The sequence below is a fragment of the Marmota flaviventris genome, chromosome 2 (genome assembly GCF_047511675.1).
Source record: "Marmota flaviventris isolate mMarFla1 chromosome 2, mMarFla1.hap1, whole genome shotgun sequence".
In the NCBI taxonomy this organism is placed as follows: Eukaryota; Metazoa; Chordata; class Mammalia; order Rodentia; family Sciuridae; genus Marmota; species Marmota flaviventris.
In genome coordinates this window covers 92,332,887-92,346,421 of record NC_092499.1, presented here as the reverse complement: position 1 = coordinate 92,346,421, position 13,535 = coordinate 92,332,887, and the positions used below count along the sequence as shown (strand labels likewise).

At 37.1% G+C, this 13,535-nt stretch overlaps 1 protein-coding gene across 3 annotated transcripts in view; it reads right to left on the bottom strand.

Moving 5' to 3' along the window:
• Positions 1-13,535, bottom strand: part of Wdr76 (WD repeat domain 76) — a 107,760-nt gene that overhangs the window by 90,810 nt on the left and 3,415 nt on the right. For all 3 annotated transcript variants that reach the window (XM_071608207.1, XM_071608206.1, XM_027926193.3), the window contains 2 exons: positions 7,305-7,397; positions 4,619-4,674 (listed from right to left, as the gene is read on the bottom strand). In XM_071608207.1, coding sequence (XP_071464308.1) covers positions 4,619-4,674; positions 7,305-7,397 — 149 coding nt within the window. The remainder of the gene's footprint in view (positions 1-4,618; positions 4,675-7,304; positions 7,398-13,535) is intronic.

The following is a 13,535-nucleotide window of genomic DNA, read 5'->3' as shown; positions in this document are numbered from 1 at the left end:
ATATTTCATCTCTACTAATGCCAGCTATACAAGGTTAGGGGCATAGCACAATGGCAGAACACTTGTCTAGCATACTCAAGTCTATAAGATTTGACCCAACCACTGCAAAAAGAAAAAAAAATTCACATGCAAAATCATTAGCTATAGTCTGGCACAGTGGCACCTGCAATTCTAGCAACTTGTGAGGCTAAGAGAGGAGCATCACAAGTTTGAAGCCGGTCTCAGCAAAATTAGTGACACCCTAAGCAATTAAGCAAGACCCTGTCTCCAAATAAATAAATAAAAAGAACTAGAGCTGTAGCATGGTGGTAAAATGCCCCTGGGTGTTCTAACCCCGAAACAAAAAAAAAAAGAAAAAGAAAAAATTCTCAGTTACAGTTCACATTAGTTCAGAGGAATTAGTAATAATCACTATTTACTGAAAAATACTAAGCCAGGTGTGATGGCACATGCCTGTAATCCTAGCTACTCAGAAACAGAGAAACATGAAGATAGTAAGTTCTAGTCCAGTTTGGACAATTTAGTGAGACCTAGTCTCAAAATTAAAAAAAAATAAAAATAAAAATAAAAATGTCTAGGGGACTAGGGTTGTGGCTCAATGGTAGAGCACTTGCCTAGCACATGTGAGGCACTGGGTTCGATTCTCAGCACCATATAAAAATAAATAAATAAAATAAAGGCATTGTGTCCATCTACAACTAAAAAAAATTTTTTCTAAATGGCTGGGAAGCCGGGCGTGGTGGCGCACAGCTATAATCCCAGTGACTCAGGAGGCTGAGGCAGGTGGCTCAAGAGTTCAAAGCCAGCCTCAGCAACTTAACGATGCACTTAGCAACTCAGTGAGACCCTATCTCTAAATAAAATACAAAAAAGGGCTGGGGATGTGACTCAGTGGTTAAATGTCCCTGGTTTCAATCCCCGGAACCAAAAAAGAAAAAAAAAATGGGGCTGGGGATGTGGCTCAAGCGGTAGCACACTCGCCTGGCATGCGTGCGGCCAGGGTTCGATCCTCAGCACCACATACAAACAAAGATGTTGTGTCCACCAAAAACTAAATACTAAAAAATTCTCTCTCTCTCTCTCTCTAAAAAAAAAAAAAAAAAAAAATGGCTGGGAATATAATTCAGTGGTAAAGCACCACTGGGTGCAATCCCCAAAAGGGAAAGAAAAAAGAAAAAGCTAAACCAAGCATTCAGCATTCACTTCCTCATTTAATTTTTGAAAAAAGGATGAATATATGGAATATTTTAGGCTTTCAAATAGCCAGCCCCCTAGAAATATACTCCCAGAGAACTCCACTCTTTGAAAAACTCTCACACATAGCACCAAAGTTTAGAACATCTGGAGTCGGGTCTAGAGGTATATAGCTCAGTGGTAAAGTGCTTGCCTAGCACATGTAGGCCCCTAGTTCAGTCCGTAGCACAGCAAAAAAAAAAAAAAAAAATATTCAGAGCACCACTCTTCATAATAATGAAAATCTGGAAATGACTCAACTGCTGTCCATTAACAGTAAAATAAACTATAGCACATTCATACAATGGAATATTCTAAAACAGAAAAATATGCATGAAATAAAACTGTATACACCAACATGAATGTTTTAAAACTAACATGCAAAGGTAAGCAAAACAAGCTGCCCATGGTGGCACATGCCTGTAATCCCAGTGGCTCAGGAGGCTAAGGCAGGAAGATCCTGAGTTCAAAGCCAGCCTCAGCCACTCAGCAAGGCCCTTAGCAATTTAGCAAGTCTCAAAAGAAAAAATAAAAAGGACTAAGGATGTGGCTCAGTGGTTAAATGCCCCTGGGTTCAATCCCTCATACCAAGGGTGGGAAAATAGGCAAAACTATCGAAGCCCTAAGCAACTTAATGAGACCCTATCTCAAAAAAATAAAAAGGACTAGGGATGTGTTCCAGTGGTTAAGCACTGAGTTAAATCACCAGTACCAAAAAGAAAAAAAAAAAAAAAAGACAAAACAATATATTATTTAAGGATACATTCATAGATAGCAAAATCATAAATGAAAGAATAATTACCAGCATATTTGGGGCTAGGATTATAGTACTGAAAGCAAAACAAAATTATTCAGCATATTAGTTGTATCAGGAGGATCAGAAGTTCGAAGCCAGCCTCAACAACTTAGTGAGGTCCTAAGCAATTTACTGAGACCCAGTCTCAAAATTTAAAAAAGGGGGTTCAATAATAAAGCCCCCCTGGATTCTATCCCCAGTACTGGGGAAAAAATATATATATTATAATTTCTATTAACTTAGATGCCAGGTATGTGGTTGAGGGGTTTGTATTACTATAAAGTTTTCAACTATATATATATGTTATATGTACTTCTTTTGTATCTCTTATAAATACATATTTATTTTTTTTATTTAAATCTCCCTGGATTCATATAATGTTAACTTTACAGATCAGGAAAAAATATGTAAATTACCCATGGTTGATACTACAACTCTACATGGCTTAATCAAAACTAGAACCCAGGGGCTGGGGTGTACCCAGCCTAGCATGCATGAAGTCCTGGTTCAATCTAGAGCACGGAAAAAAAGAAGAAAAAAAAATTGAACACAAACTTGTTAAATTTCAAAGGCTGTGCTCTTTCCCTTATTATATAACTTCAACACTACCAACTTGGTAACTTGATACTGTTATCTTGCAATTACTAAGTGTTAGAAATTTGGGTTAGGTAATTTAATAATAAATCACCAATCTTTCCTTATAAAAAAAAATAAATGTAAACAGGGTACTGTGGCACATGCCTATAATCATAGCTACTTGGGAAGCTGAGTCAAGAGGATTACAAATTTGAGGCCAACTAAGACAATTCAGTGACACCCTCTCTCAGCAATAAAGCTGGGTTCATCCCCAGTAGAGGAAAAAAAATAAAATAAAAGCACAAATGTATAGTTACAAGACCAGTGATATTGTTTTTTCAGTATTAACTCCTATGACAACTCTTCACACTTGAAGCCACAGTTCATTAGCATCTAGCACAAAATAAATGAGCTAATGATACCAAAAATTTTAGTTTCCTCATTTATATGTAGGTGCTGCTAAAATGCAAGAGACAATTCAAGCTAAAATAATCCCAGAGTTCAAATCCTAGAGCTACCATTTATAAGCTGTTTTGAACTTGGGCAAATATATCTCTGAGCCTTTTTCTAACTCATAAAATAGATATATTACCTACCACATTTAGAATTAAATGAGATAATACAGGACAAACTTTTAAGGTCACTGTACTATGCTTCATAGACATTCAATAAATGTTAATTCCCTTCCCTTATTCTAGGACTGAAAAGCTAACTGAAAAGCAAAAGGATAGTCAGAAAAATAAAAAGAAAGAATGAGGTAAGCACAGTGAGTGGCACAGCTACTCAGAGGCTGAGGAAAGAGGATCAAAAATTCAAGGCCAGGGCTGGGGGTTGTGGCTCAGCGGTAGAGTGCTCCTGAGCGAGGCACTGGGTTCCATTGATCCTCAGTACTACATAAAAATAAATAAAATAGGGGCTGGGGATGTGGCTCAAGCGGTAGCACGCTCACCTGGCATGCGTGCGGCCCGGGATCGATCCTCAGCACCACATACAAAGATGTTGTGTCCGCCGAAAACTAAAAATAAATATTTAAAAAAATTCTCTCTCTCTTTCCCTCTCTCTCATTCTCTCTTTAAAAAAATGAAAATGTTAAAAAAATAAAAATAAGAAATAAATAAATAAAATTGAAGTATTGTGTCCAACTAAAAAAAAAAAAATTTGGAAAAAAAAAAGTTCAAAGCCAGCCTTAGCAATTTAGCAGGACTCTGCTCAAAATAAAAAGGGTTGAGAATGTAGCACAGTGGTAGAATGCCCTGGGGTTCAACCCCAGTGGGTTTTTTGTTGTTGTTGTTTTTGAGTTTTTTGGTTTGGTAGTTGTTTTCTGTGGTACTGGGAACACAATCAAGGCAAGAGCCAGCACCCTACCATTGAACTATACCCGCTGGCCCTGAGAAGAATCTTCAAGAATGATTTTTCTGGGGCTGGGGATATAGCTCAGTTGGTAGAGTGCTTGCTTTGCATGCACAGGCCCTGGGTTTGATACCCAGCATCAAAAAAAGAATAATAATTTTCTGGCTAGACATGGTGGTACATGCCTATAATCCTGGTGGCTCAGGAGGCTGAGGCATAAGGATCACGAGTTCAAAGCCAGCCTGAGCAACTTAGCAAGGCCCTAAGTAACTCAGTGAGACCCTGTCTCTAAATAAAACACAAAAAAGGGCTCAGTGGTTGACTGTCCCTGAGTTCAATCCCAAGTACCAAAAAAAAAAGAAAATGATTTTCTAGGGAAAAAGTAGAAATCTTTATTTTGTGGAAATAAAAATATTCCTCCATTCAGAGCAACAGTAAATATAAACAAAATTCAGCTCTGGAGATTCTATTTGCTCTATATTCTCTTGATGAAAATGAGAACTGTAAAGTTATTAAAAGGTAGTATTCCCTCAGAGATTCCCACAGGGATTAATATTAAATTATAGAGTCTCTGATCTGTTACTAAGATTACTATACCACTTTTTCAGATTATAAAACCACAACGAAATATCATGGTCCAGCCACTGTAACCACATCTTTTACCTCTTGGACTTAGGAGGTTGTCTCTTCTTTATCATTTCACGGAGCCTTGCAGCTGACTGAAAGTACACAAAATACATACGCATGTAAAAATGCTATCTTACAACCACATAGCTTAACTTTTAAAATATTAAAGTCTATTCAGCAAATAAAGATCCTTAAGACAGAATACCTGTTTTCCATGGTAGACATGAGATAAATATACTATCCATAATAAAGGCAAGTAAATAATGCTGCCCAATACACTGATATTCTGATACTTCAGACAAAGTTGCTAATGAGTTAACACGATGAAATGCAAAATTAACTCAAACATACTATTACAAATAACAAGTTTCAACCTCTACTACTGGAAAATTACTTTATATTTTTTTTCCCAGAAAAAATTGTGATATTTTTCTAAATCAAATCCTATTTTGTTAACTAAAATCATAGATTATGTATTTCTTTTTATAAGAAATTCTTTTTTTTTTTTAGAGAGAGAGAGAGAGAGAATTTTTAATATTTATTGTTTAGTTCTCGGCGGACACAACATCTTTGTTTGTATGTGGTGCTGAGGATCGAACCCAGGCCGCACGCATGCCAGGCGAGCGCGCTACCGCTTGAGCCACATCTCCAGCCCCATAGATTATGTATTTCTGATAAATTTTCAATTGCTGATGATTTAACAATTTAATCCTTCAATTAATCCCCTCACCTACCTGGTGCAAACAACACAGAATATCTGGGAATCTGTTATTCAGAGAAATCAATTACTTATTTTGTAAAGTTAAGGGTTTGATATCTTTGGTGGGGGCAATTATACCCTCCTAAACAGCTATTCTTTCACACAAAGAAATTTTACCCCCATTGTGAAAACACCAATGTAAATTATACCTTTAGCTATGATCATAAACACTAGCAAAGACATCTTTTATCCTTAAAGCTCCCTATAAAAAGTATACTCCCATCTATTCTTAAAGTTTAAGATTTAAAAACAAACAGTCCTAGGATGTAGCTTAATTGGTAAAGCATTTGCCTATTATGCAAGAGTCCCTGGGTTCAATGTTACCACTTTAAAAAAAAAAAAAATAGGGCTGGAGTTTTGGCTCAGTGACAGAGCACTTGCCTAGCCGCGTGAGGCACTGGGTTTGATCCTCAGCACCATATTAAGAATATAAACAAGGGGCTGGGGATGTTGCTCAAGTGGTAACGCGCTCGCCTAGCGTGTGTGAGGCACTGGGTTTGATTCTCGGCACCACATAAAAATCAATAAAGATACTGTGTCCATCTCAAACTGAAAAATAAATATTTTTTAAAAAAGAATATAAACAAATAAAATAAAGTGATTGTGTCCATCCACAACTAAAAATATTTTTTAAATATATTTTAGTTGTAGATGGACACAATATCTTTACTTAGTTATTTTTATGTGGTGCTGAGGATCGAACCCAAGACCTTCGCACATGCTAGGCGAGCACTCTACCGCTGAGCCACAACCCCAGCCCAAAATATTTTTAAAATAAATAAAAGATAAAAACAAAACTTGTGGGGCTGGGGCTGTGGCTCAGCGGTATCGCACTTGCCTGGCATGTGTGAGGCACTGGGTTCGATTCTCAGCACCACATAAAATAATAAATAAAGGTCTATTAACAACTAAAAAAAAAATTTAAAAAAAAAAACTTGTCCTCTCACTCCTACATCACACATCCTTCAACCCACCACTCCTACTTCTTCTTTATCTTTGGTTAAAATAACCATTTATAACTTATTGTTTCTTTGAATGTAAGACAACCAATAATGATATCATTATTTTATGTATCACCAAAACTGAGGGGGGACTGCCAATTATAGTTTTAAGATACCAATTTAAAAAATACTAAAATGTGAAAAGATATACTTAAAATCAATGAAATATGGTAATCTCATTCTATTAACATGAACTAGAACATGATGTATAAAAGATTCATTATCTATGTTCTTTTATATATATATATGTGTGTGTGTGTATATATATATATTTATTTATTTTTGGTTAGACATAATACCTTTATTTTGTTTATTTTATTTTTACGTGGTGTTGAGGATCGAACCCAGGGCCTCGAGCATGCTAGGCGAGCGCTCTACCGCTGAGCCACAACCAGCCCAATATCTATTTTCTTTACATGAACCGAACGCTATACTTGACTGGGAACCTTTGGGTTAGTGTATTTTCCAAAGTGCTTTGCAAAGGTTTCTTAACAGGCACATATTGGGGCTGGGGTTGTGGCTCAGTGGTAAAGCGCTTGCTTAGCATGTGTGGGATCAATTGCTTAGCACTGGGTTCAATTCTTAGCACCACATATAAATAAATTAATAAAATAAAGGTCCATCAACATCTAAAAAAATATTTTAAATAAATAAATAAGTAAAATAGGGGACTGGGGATATAGCTCAGTTGGTAGAGTGCTTGCCTCGCATGCACAAAGCCCTGGGTTCAATCCCCAGCACAAAAAAGGAAGGAAGGAAGGACAAAAATAAAGGTATCATGTCCATCTACAACAAAAAATTACTACAAAAATAAAAAATTTTAAACAACAGTCCTTATATAAAACCTACTGAATTGTGTTTTCCTTCATTTGACACTATGAAAACTGATACTACAAGTATTTCATTGACCTGCTGGCAAGAAGAATGGCATTTTAGTTTTAATTAGAAACTTCTCACAAACCTCAGACAACTGAAGAGAAGCAAAAAAGTTTGCATTTTCTGATATGTTCTTGAGTCTCTTCCTTTCATATGGTGACAATCCTGAAAAATCATCCTATAAAATTACACCAAAAATAATGTTATTTTACATAATCATTTAAAGCAAAAATACCTCATGAAACCAGATCTTTCATTGTCTGCATGTGTACCTTCTTTCAAATTGTACCCCCTCTATTCATTTGATAATGTCTTACCAAATAGCACATAACCTTTGCTGCACTGGATACTGAGTCTAAATTTGGGATAATCACAAAGTATTTGTATGTATTCCCAACTGAATACGAAGTGATCTGATATAAGAAGTCAAGTTCAAAAGCTAGATCTGAACTTGTGATCCTCCTCCCCCAGCCTCCTAAGCCACTGGAATTACAGGTGTGCACCACCATGCCCAACTAAAAGTTATGTTTATTAAACAAATGATTCCTGTTAAACACAGAATGAACAAATGCATTTGTTGCCATCTCCTCCTAAAAACCCACAAATACAACACTGAAATAAATATGAAAGTGAGATAAGATCCTAAAAGCTTTTAGAGGAAAAAATAACAATCAAGACTCAGAGAGGCACTAACTTCTCAAGATTAAGAAAAAGCCATAGGGGCTGCAGCTATAGCTACAGCTCAGTGGCAGAGTGCTTGCCTTGCATATGTGAGGCACTGGGTTCGATCTTCGCAGCATATAAAAATAAACAAAAGAAAAAGCTATAAGACAATAATACATTAAAAATGCTAAGAATGGGGGCTGGGACTATAGCTCAGTGGTAGAGCACTTGCCTCACACATGCGAGGCACTGGGTTCAATCCTCAGCACCACATAAAAATAAAGATACTGCGTCCATCTACAACTAAAAAATAAATTAAAAAAAAAAAAAAAGTTAAGGATGGCCAGGCATGGTGGTGCATGCTCGTAATCCCAGAGGCTCAGGAAGCTGAGGCAGGAGGATTTCAAGTTCAAAGCCAGCCTCAGTAACTTAGCAAGGCCCTAAGCAACTCAGGGATACCCTGTCTCTAAATAAAATATTAAAAAGGGCTGGGGATATGGCTCAGTGGTTAAGTGCCCTTGGGTTCAATCCCCAGTACCCCTCCCAAAAAAGAAAAGCTAATGAAAAACTAGGGCCTGGGGATGTAACTCAGTGAAAGAATGCACACTTAGCACGTATGAGGCCCTGAGTTTGATCTGCAGCACCAGGTTAAAAAAAAAAAAAAAAAGTTCTACTGGAAAGATTAAATTATTTTCAACTTATAATCATAACTCCAATTAAGTCATCATTTGAATAGAGCTAACGATTTTTCATATCCCTTTTTTCAGGAAGCTACTATAAGTTGCACTTTACCAAAATGAAAGAATAAGCCAAGAAAGAGAGAAACATGGATCGCAGGGACATAAGTTCCAGCACAGATGCAATAAAAGATAAAAATTCAAAAGAAAATGGTAAAGGGTAGGCCTTTACCATTGAATAAAATGGTTCTGAATGGAATAAGATGATGGAGAGCACTAAGAGAATTTTGTGCAGGCCAGAAGCAGTGTCACACACATATAATTCCAGCTATTCGAGGCAGGAGGATCACAAGTTCGAGGCCAGACTAGTCAATTAAGCAAGATCCTGTCTCAAAAATAAATAAATAAAAGGGTTAGGGATCTAGCTCAGTGGTAGAGCGAGCCTTTTTTAGTGCCACCAAAAAAGAGAGAGAATGAGCGTATTTTGTGAAGAAAAAAAATAAAATCAAGACTTCAGGGACCTGGGTTGTGGCTCAGTAGTAGGGCATTTGCCTAGCATGTATGAGGCACTAGGTTAGATTCTGAGCACCACATATAAATAAATGAATAAAATAAAGGTTCATCAACATCTAAAAAATATATTTTTAAAAAAACTTCAGAAATCTTTGATTTTGAGCCCAGCACAGTGGCTTAGACATATTAACCCACTTCCTTAGGAGGTTGTGGCAGGAGGAACATTTGAGCCCAGGAGTTCAAGACCAGACTGGACAACATAGTAAAATCCTGTCAAAAAAAAGAAAAAGAATCTTCTTCAAGCAGGAAGGGTGGTGCACATCTGTAATCCCAGCAATTTTGGAGGCTGAATCAGAAGGATGTCAGGTTTGAGACCAGCCTGTTTTTAAAATGGGACCCCATCTTAAAAAAAGGAGGAGGGGGATGGGAATGTAATTTAGTGGTAAAGCACCCCTAGGTTTAATCTCCAGTACCAGAAGTGGAGAAGATCTTTGATTTATATTGAGAAGTCTTACAACACAGATAATACTGGATTAAAGCTAATAAAAGTATAGAAAGGAAAAGTGTGTGTGTGTAATATGTGGTATAAGTGAAACAAATCCTTCCTTTATTTTTAAGCAAAGCTTAATTTTCCATATAAGTTAACAGCTACATTGGGAGAGAAAAAAGCTAAAAAGGTTGAAAGTGCCATTTGTTGTTGAACAGCAACAGAAAGGTGTGTGTCAGGAAATTGCCAGCTATTTGATTTTTGTTGTGTGTACATGTGAATTTTTCTTATATCAATATGTGCATGTACTACTGACCAAAATATTCTTCTCACATACATGCAAAATAGCCAGGCGTGGTGGCACATGCCTGTAATCCTAGTGACTTGGGAGGTCGAGGCAGGAGGATCATGAATTCAAAGCCAGCCTCAGCAACTCAGCAAGGCCCTAAGCAACTCAGTAAGAGCCTGTTTCTAATAAAATATAAAAGAGGGTTGGGGATGTGGCTTGTGGTTAAGCACACCTGGGTTCAATCCCTGGTACCAAAAAAAAAAAAAAAAAAATATATATATATATATGCAAAATAACATTGATAGCAAAGATGAAATTGGAAAGGTTCCATTTACCACTGCCTTTAAAACTGCCATCTTAAAGAAAAACACCACCATCAAATACAGTTGTACCCTCCTACCCAAAATTTTACTTCCCACAGTTTGTTACTTGAAGTCAACCATGGTTCAAAAGTAGCAAATGGACATTCCAGAAAGAAAACTTTTTTATTTATTTTTCTTTACAATATTGGGAATTGAACCCAGGGATGCTCTACCACTGAGCTACATCCCCAGTCCCTGCTGACCTTGAACTTACATTTCTCCTGCCTAAGACATCTGAGTCACTGAGATTATAGGCTTAAGCCACCAAACCTACCCAGAAATAAACAATTTTTAAGTTTTAAGTTGTATGTCTGAGTAGCATAATGAAACCTTAGTTCTGTTCCATTCTGCCCAGTGTCCCTCTGTCTAGCATATTCAAACTGTATATGCTACCCACCTGTTAGTAGCTATCTGGGTTATGAGATCAACTGCAGCAATATTATAGTGCTTGTGTTTAAGCAATCCTTATTTTACTTAATGGCCCCAAGACACAAGAGCAGTGATGCTGGCAATTTGGATATAACAGAGAAGCCGTATGGTGCTTCTTTTCTGTGAAAAGTTTAAAGTTCTCAGTACAAAAAGAAAAAAATACATCATGGGTAAGAACAGTACAATAATACTTTCTGAGGCCGAGTATGGTGACACATACCTGTAATCCTAGCTACTCCAGAGGCTGAAGCAGGAGGATTACCAGTTCAAGACCAACCTGGGTAATCTAGCAAGACCCCATCTCAAAAATAAAACTTAAAAAGGGATGGAAATGTGACTAAGTGGAAGAGTATTTGCCTAGCATAATCAAGGCCTTAGGTTCAATCCCCAGTTATGATGATGAATAAATTAGGCACAATAAGAAGCTAATAAGAAATTATTTTAATGAAACAGAATTATAAATGATATCATATGGTAAACTATGTGAATGTAGCCTGTCTCTCTCAGTCTCTCTACAAATATTTTATTATACTCACCCTTCTTGTTTACCATAAATAAGTGAAACCTCAGAAAGTAAAACTGGGGCCCTACTATAGTATACACAAGGTTTGGCAACATCCATTATTTCAGGCATCCACTGGGGTCTTGGAATATATATCTTCCCCAGAAAAGAAGGGACTATTGTAAACCCAGATGTGATGCACTGAGAACATATTTGCTTCTGAGACCATTCCCAGTAACACAAAACCTTTAATCATGAGAAAATGTCAAACAAACCAAAATTGAAGGAAAATATTTAAAATAACTGTCCAGTACTCTTTGAGTATTAAAGACATGAAAGATTGAGAAAGTGTTACATAGTGGAGGAGACTACAGAGACACACTATCTAAATCCTGTGTGTTCCTGGCCTGGGTGGTCAACAGGAATAAATATATGACTGGAAAAACTGGTGAAATCCAAACTCTATTTAACAATATTGTATCAAGGTTATGTAAGATGTTTGTAAGCTGGATGAAAAATATTCAGGATCTCCCCAAAACTATCTTTGCAAGTCTTCTATAAGCCAAAAATTATCTCAAAAATTTTATTTTCTTTTTGTTGCCTCAAAATTTAAAAAAAAAAAAATCAACTGCTAAGAAATAATTTATAAAATATTTAACAGAAGAGTTGGGAAATAAAATTTAGAAAATTTCCCAAAAAATAGAATAAAATCTTATACTTGCAAGGCAAGGCTCTTATCTGTAATGCAGCAAAGTCTTCCTTCATTTGGGGAAAAAAATAAGCTTATAAACTAAATACTGTTCCTAAAGCATGGAACCACAAACTCTTAGTCATATTACTCTAAAAAGTTAATAAGTGTGGGGGATTATAACTCAATGATAGAATGCTGGTCTAGCAGGCACAAGAACCTAGGTTCAATCCCATCCCTGCAAAAGAGAAAAGATAATGAAACAGAAGGCCAGGGGATGCAGCTCGATGGTAAAGTGCTTGTCCGGTATGCACAAGGCCCTGGGTTCGATCCTCATGACCATAAAACACAACTCACACACACAACCCACCAACAACTAAAACAAAAATTTAAGGAGCTGGGGTTGTGGCTCAGTGGTAGAGCGCTTGCCTAGCATGTGTGAGGCACTGGATTCAATTCTGAGCACCATGTATAATAAATGAATAAAATTAAGGTCCATCCACATATTAAAAAACAAAATTTTTTTTCCAAGTACATTTTTAAAAAAGGAAGAGAACACGCCAGGCCCAGTGGCGCACCCACACTCCTGTAATCCTAGCCACTGGGGAGGCTGAGTCATGAGTTCAAAGCCAGCCTCAACAAAAAACAAGGTGCTAAGCAACTCAGTGAGACCCTGTCTCTAAATAAAATACAAAATAAAGCTGGGGATGTGGCTCGGGGATCAAATGCCCCCGAGTTCAATCCCAGGTTACCAAAAAAAAAAAAAAAAGGAAGAGAAAATAATAAAATGTTCTATTTAAAATGTTATAATTTAGTTTGTCCTAGGAAAAACGTATTCTATGCATTTATGGTTCTGCTTGACTATCTCCCTCCTGCTGATCATATTTTCTCACATCAAATTAAATCCATTTTATATTAACTTCCTTACACTCTAAGAGGCCTAAAAGATTCTGACTAGTGGTTCTCAAAGCTCCATTCCAGACCAACAGCATGGACCAACAGCACCAAAGTCTCCAGGAAACCACATTAAAAATGCAAATTCTATGCTCCACCTAAATCCAGTGCTCTACAACTGCACTATATTCTCCGCCTTTTTCTTTCTTTTTTGAGACAGTGTTACTAAATTGCCAAGGCTGGCCTTGAATTTGAGATCCTCCTTTCCTCCTAGCCTCAACCTCTAGAGTCACTGGGATTAAAGTAACTGGGAGTACAGGAGTGAGCCACCATGCCGACCCTCTCCAGGTAATTCTGATACTGGCTAAATTCTGAGAACCACTGATTTATCCAATCTTCTCATTAGGGAGGTTATTGGCTTAAAGGAACAAGATTTCTTAGAAGTTGACTCGCCTAGAAACTAGGCTCCCAACCCCTATTTCCATGCACTTATGATTTACCCTTTTACTGTCCCACATGGGTCTGGATTCTTACCTATGGGACAATAATGCATAAAACAAATGCCTATTTCATAACAAAAACTTTTCAATTATCATGTCTCTCTTTCCCTAGCTTCATTTTCTGTTGCTCTAGTTCCATCAACTTTTTGTCATGTGACATGGTTTATCTTGTCCTGCCTGAAGTTGCCACTCAGAAAGCCAGGAGAACCACCCAATCCATGTTTTTACCCTGGACCCCGTGATTCAGATGTCTATAGTACTGGGGTTTCGCTTTGAAAAACACTGTCACTTCTCCTAAGGGAAAAACTACTT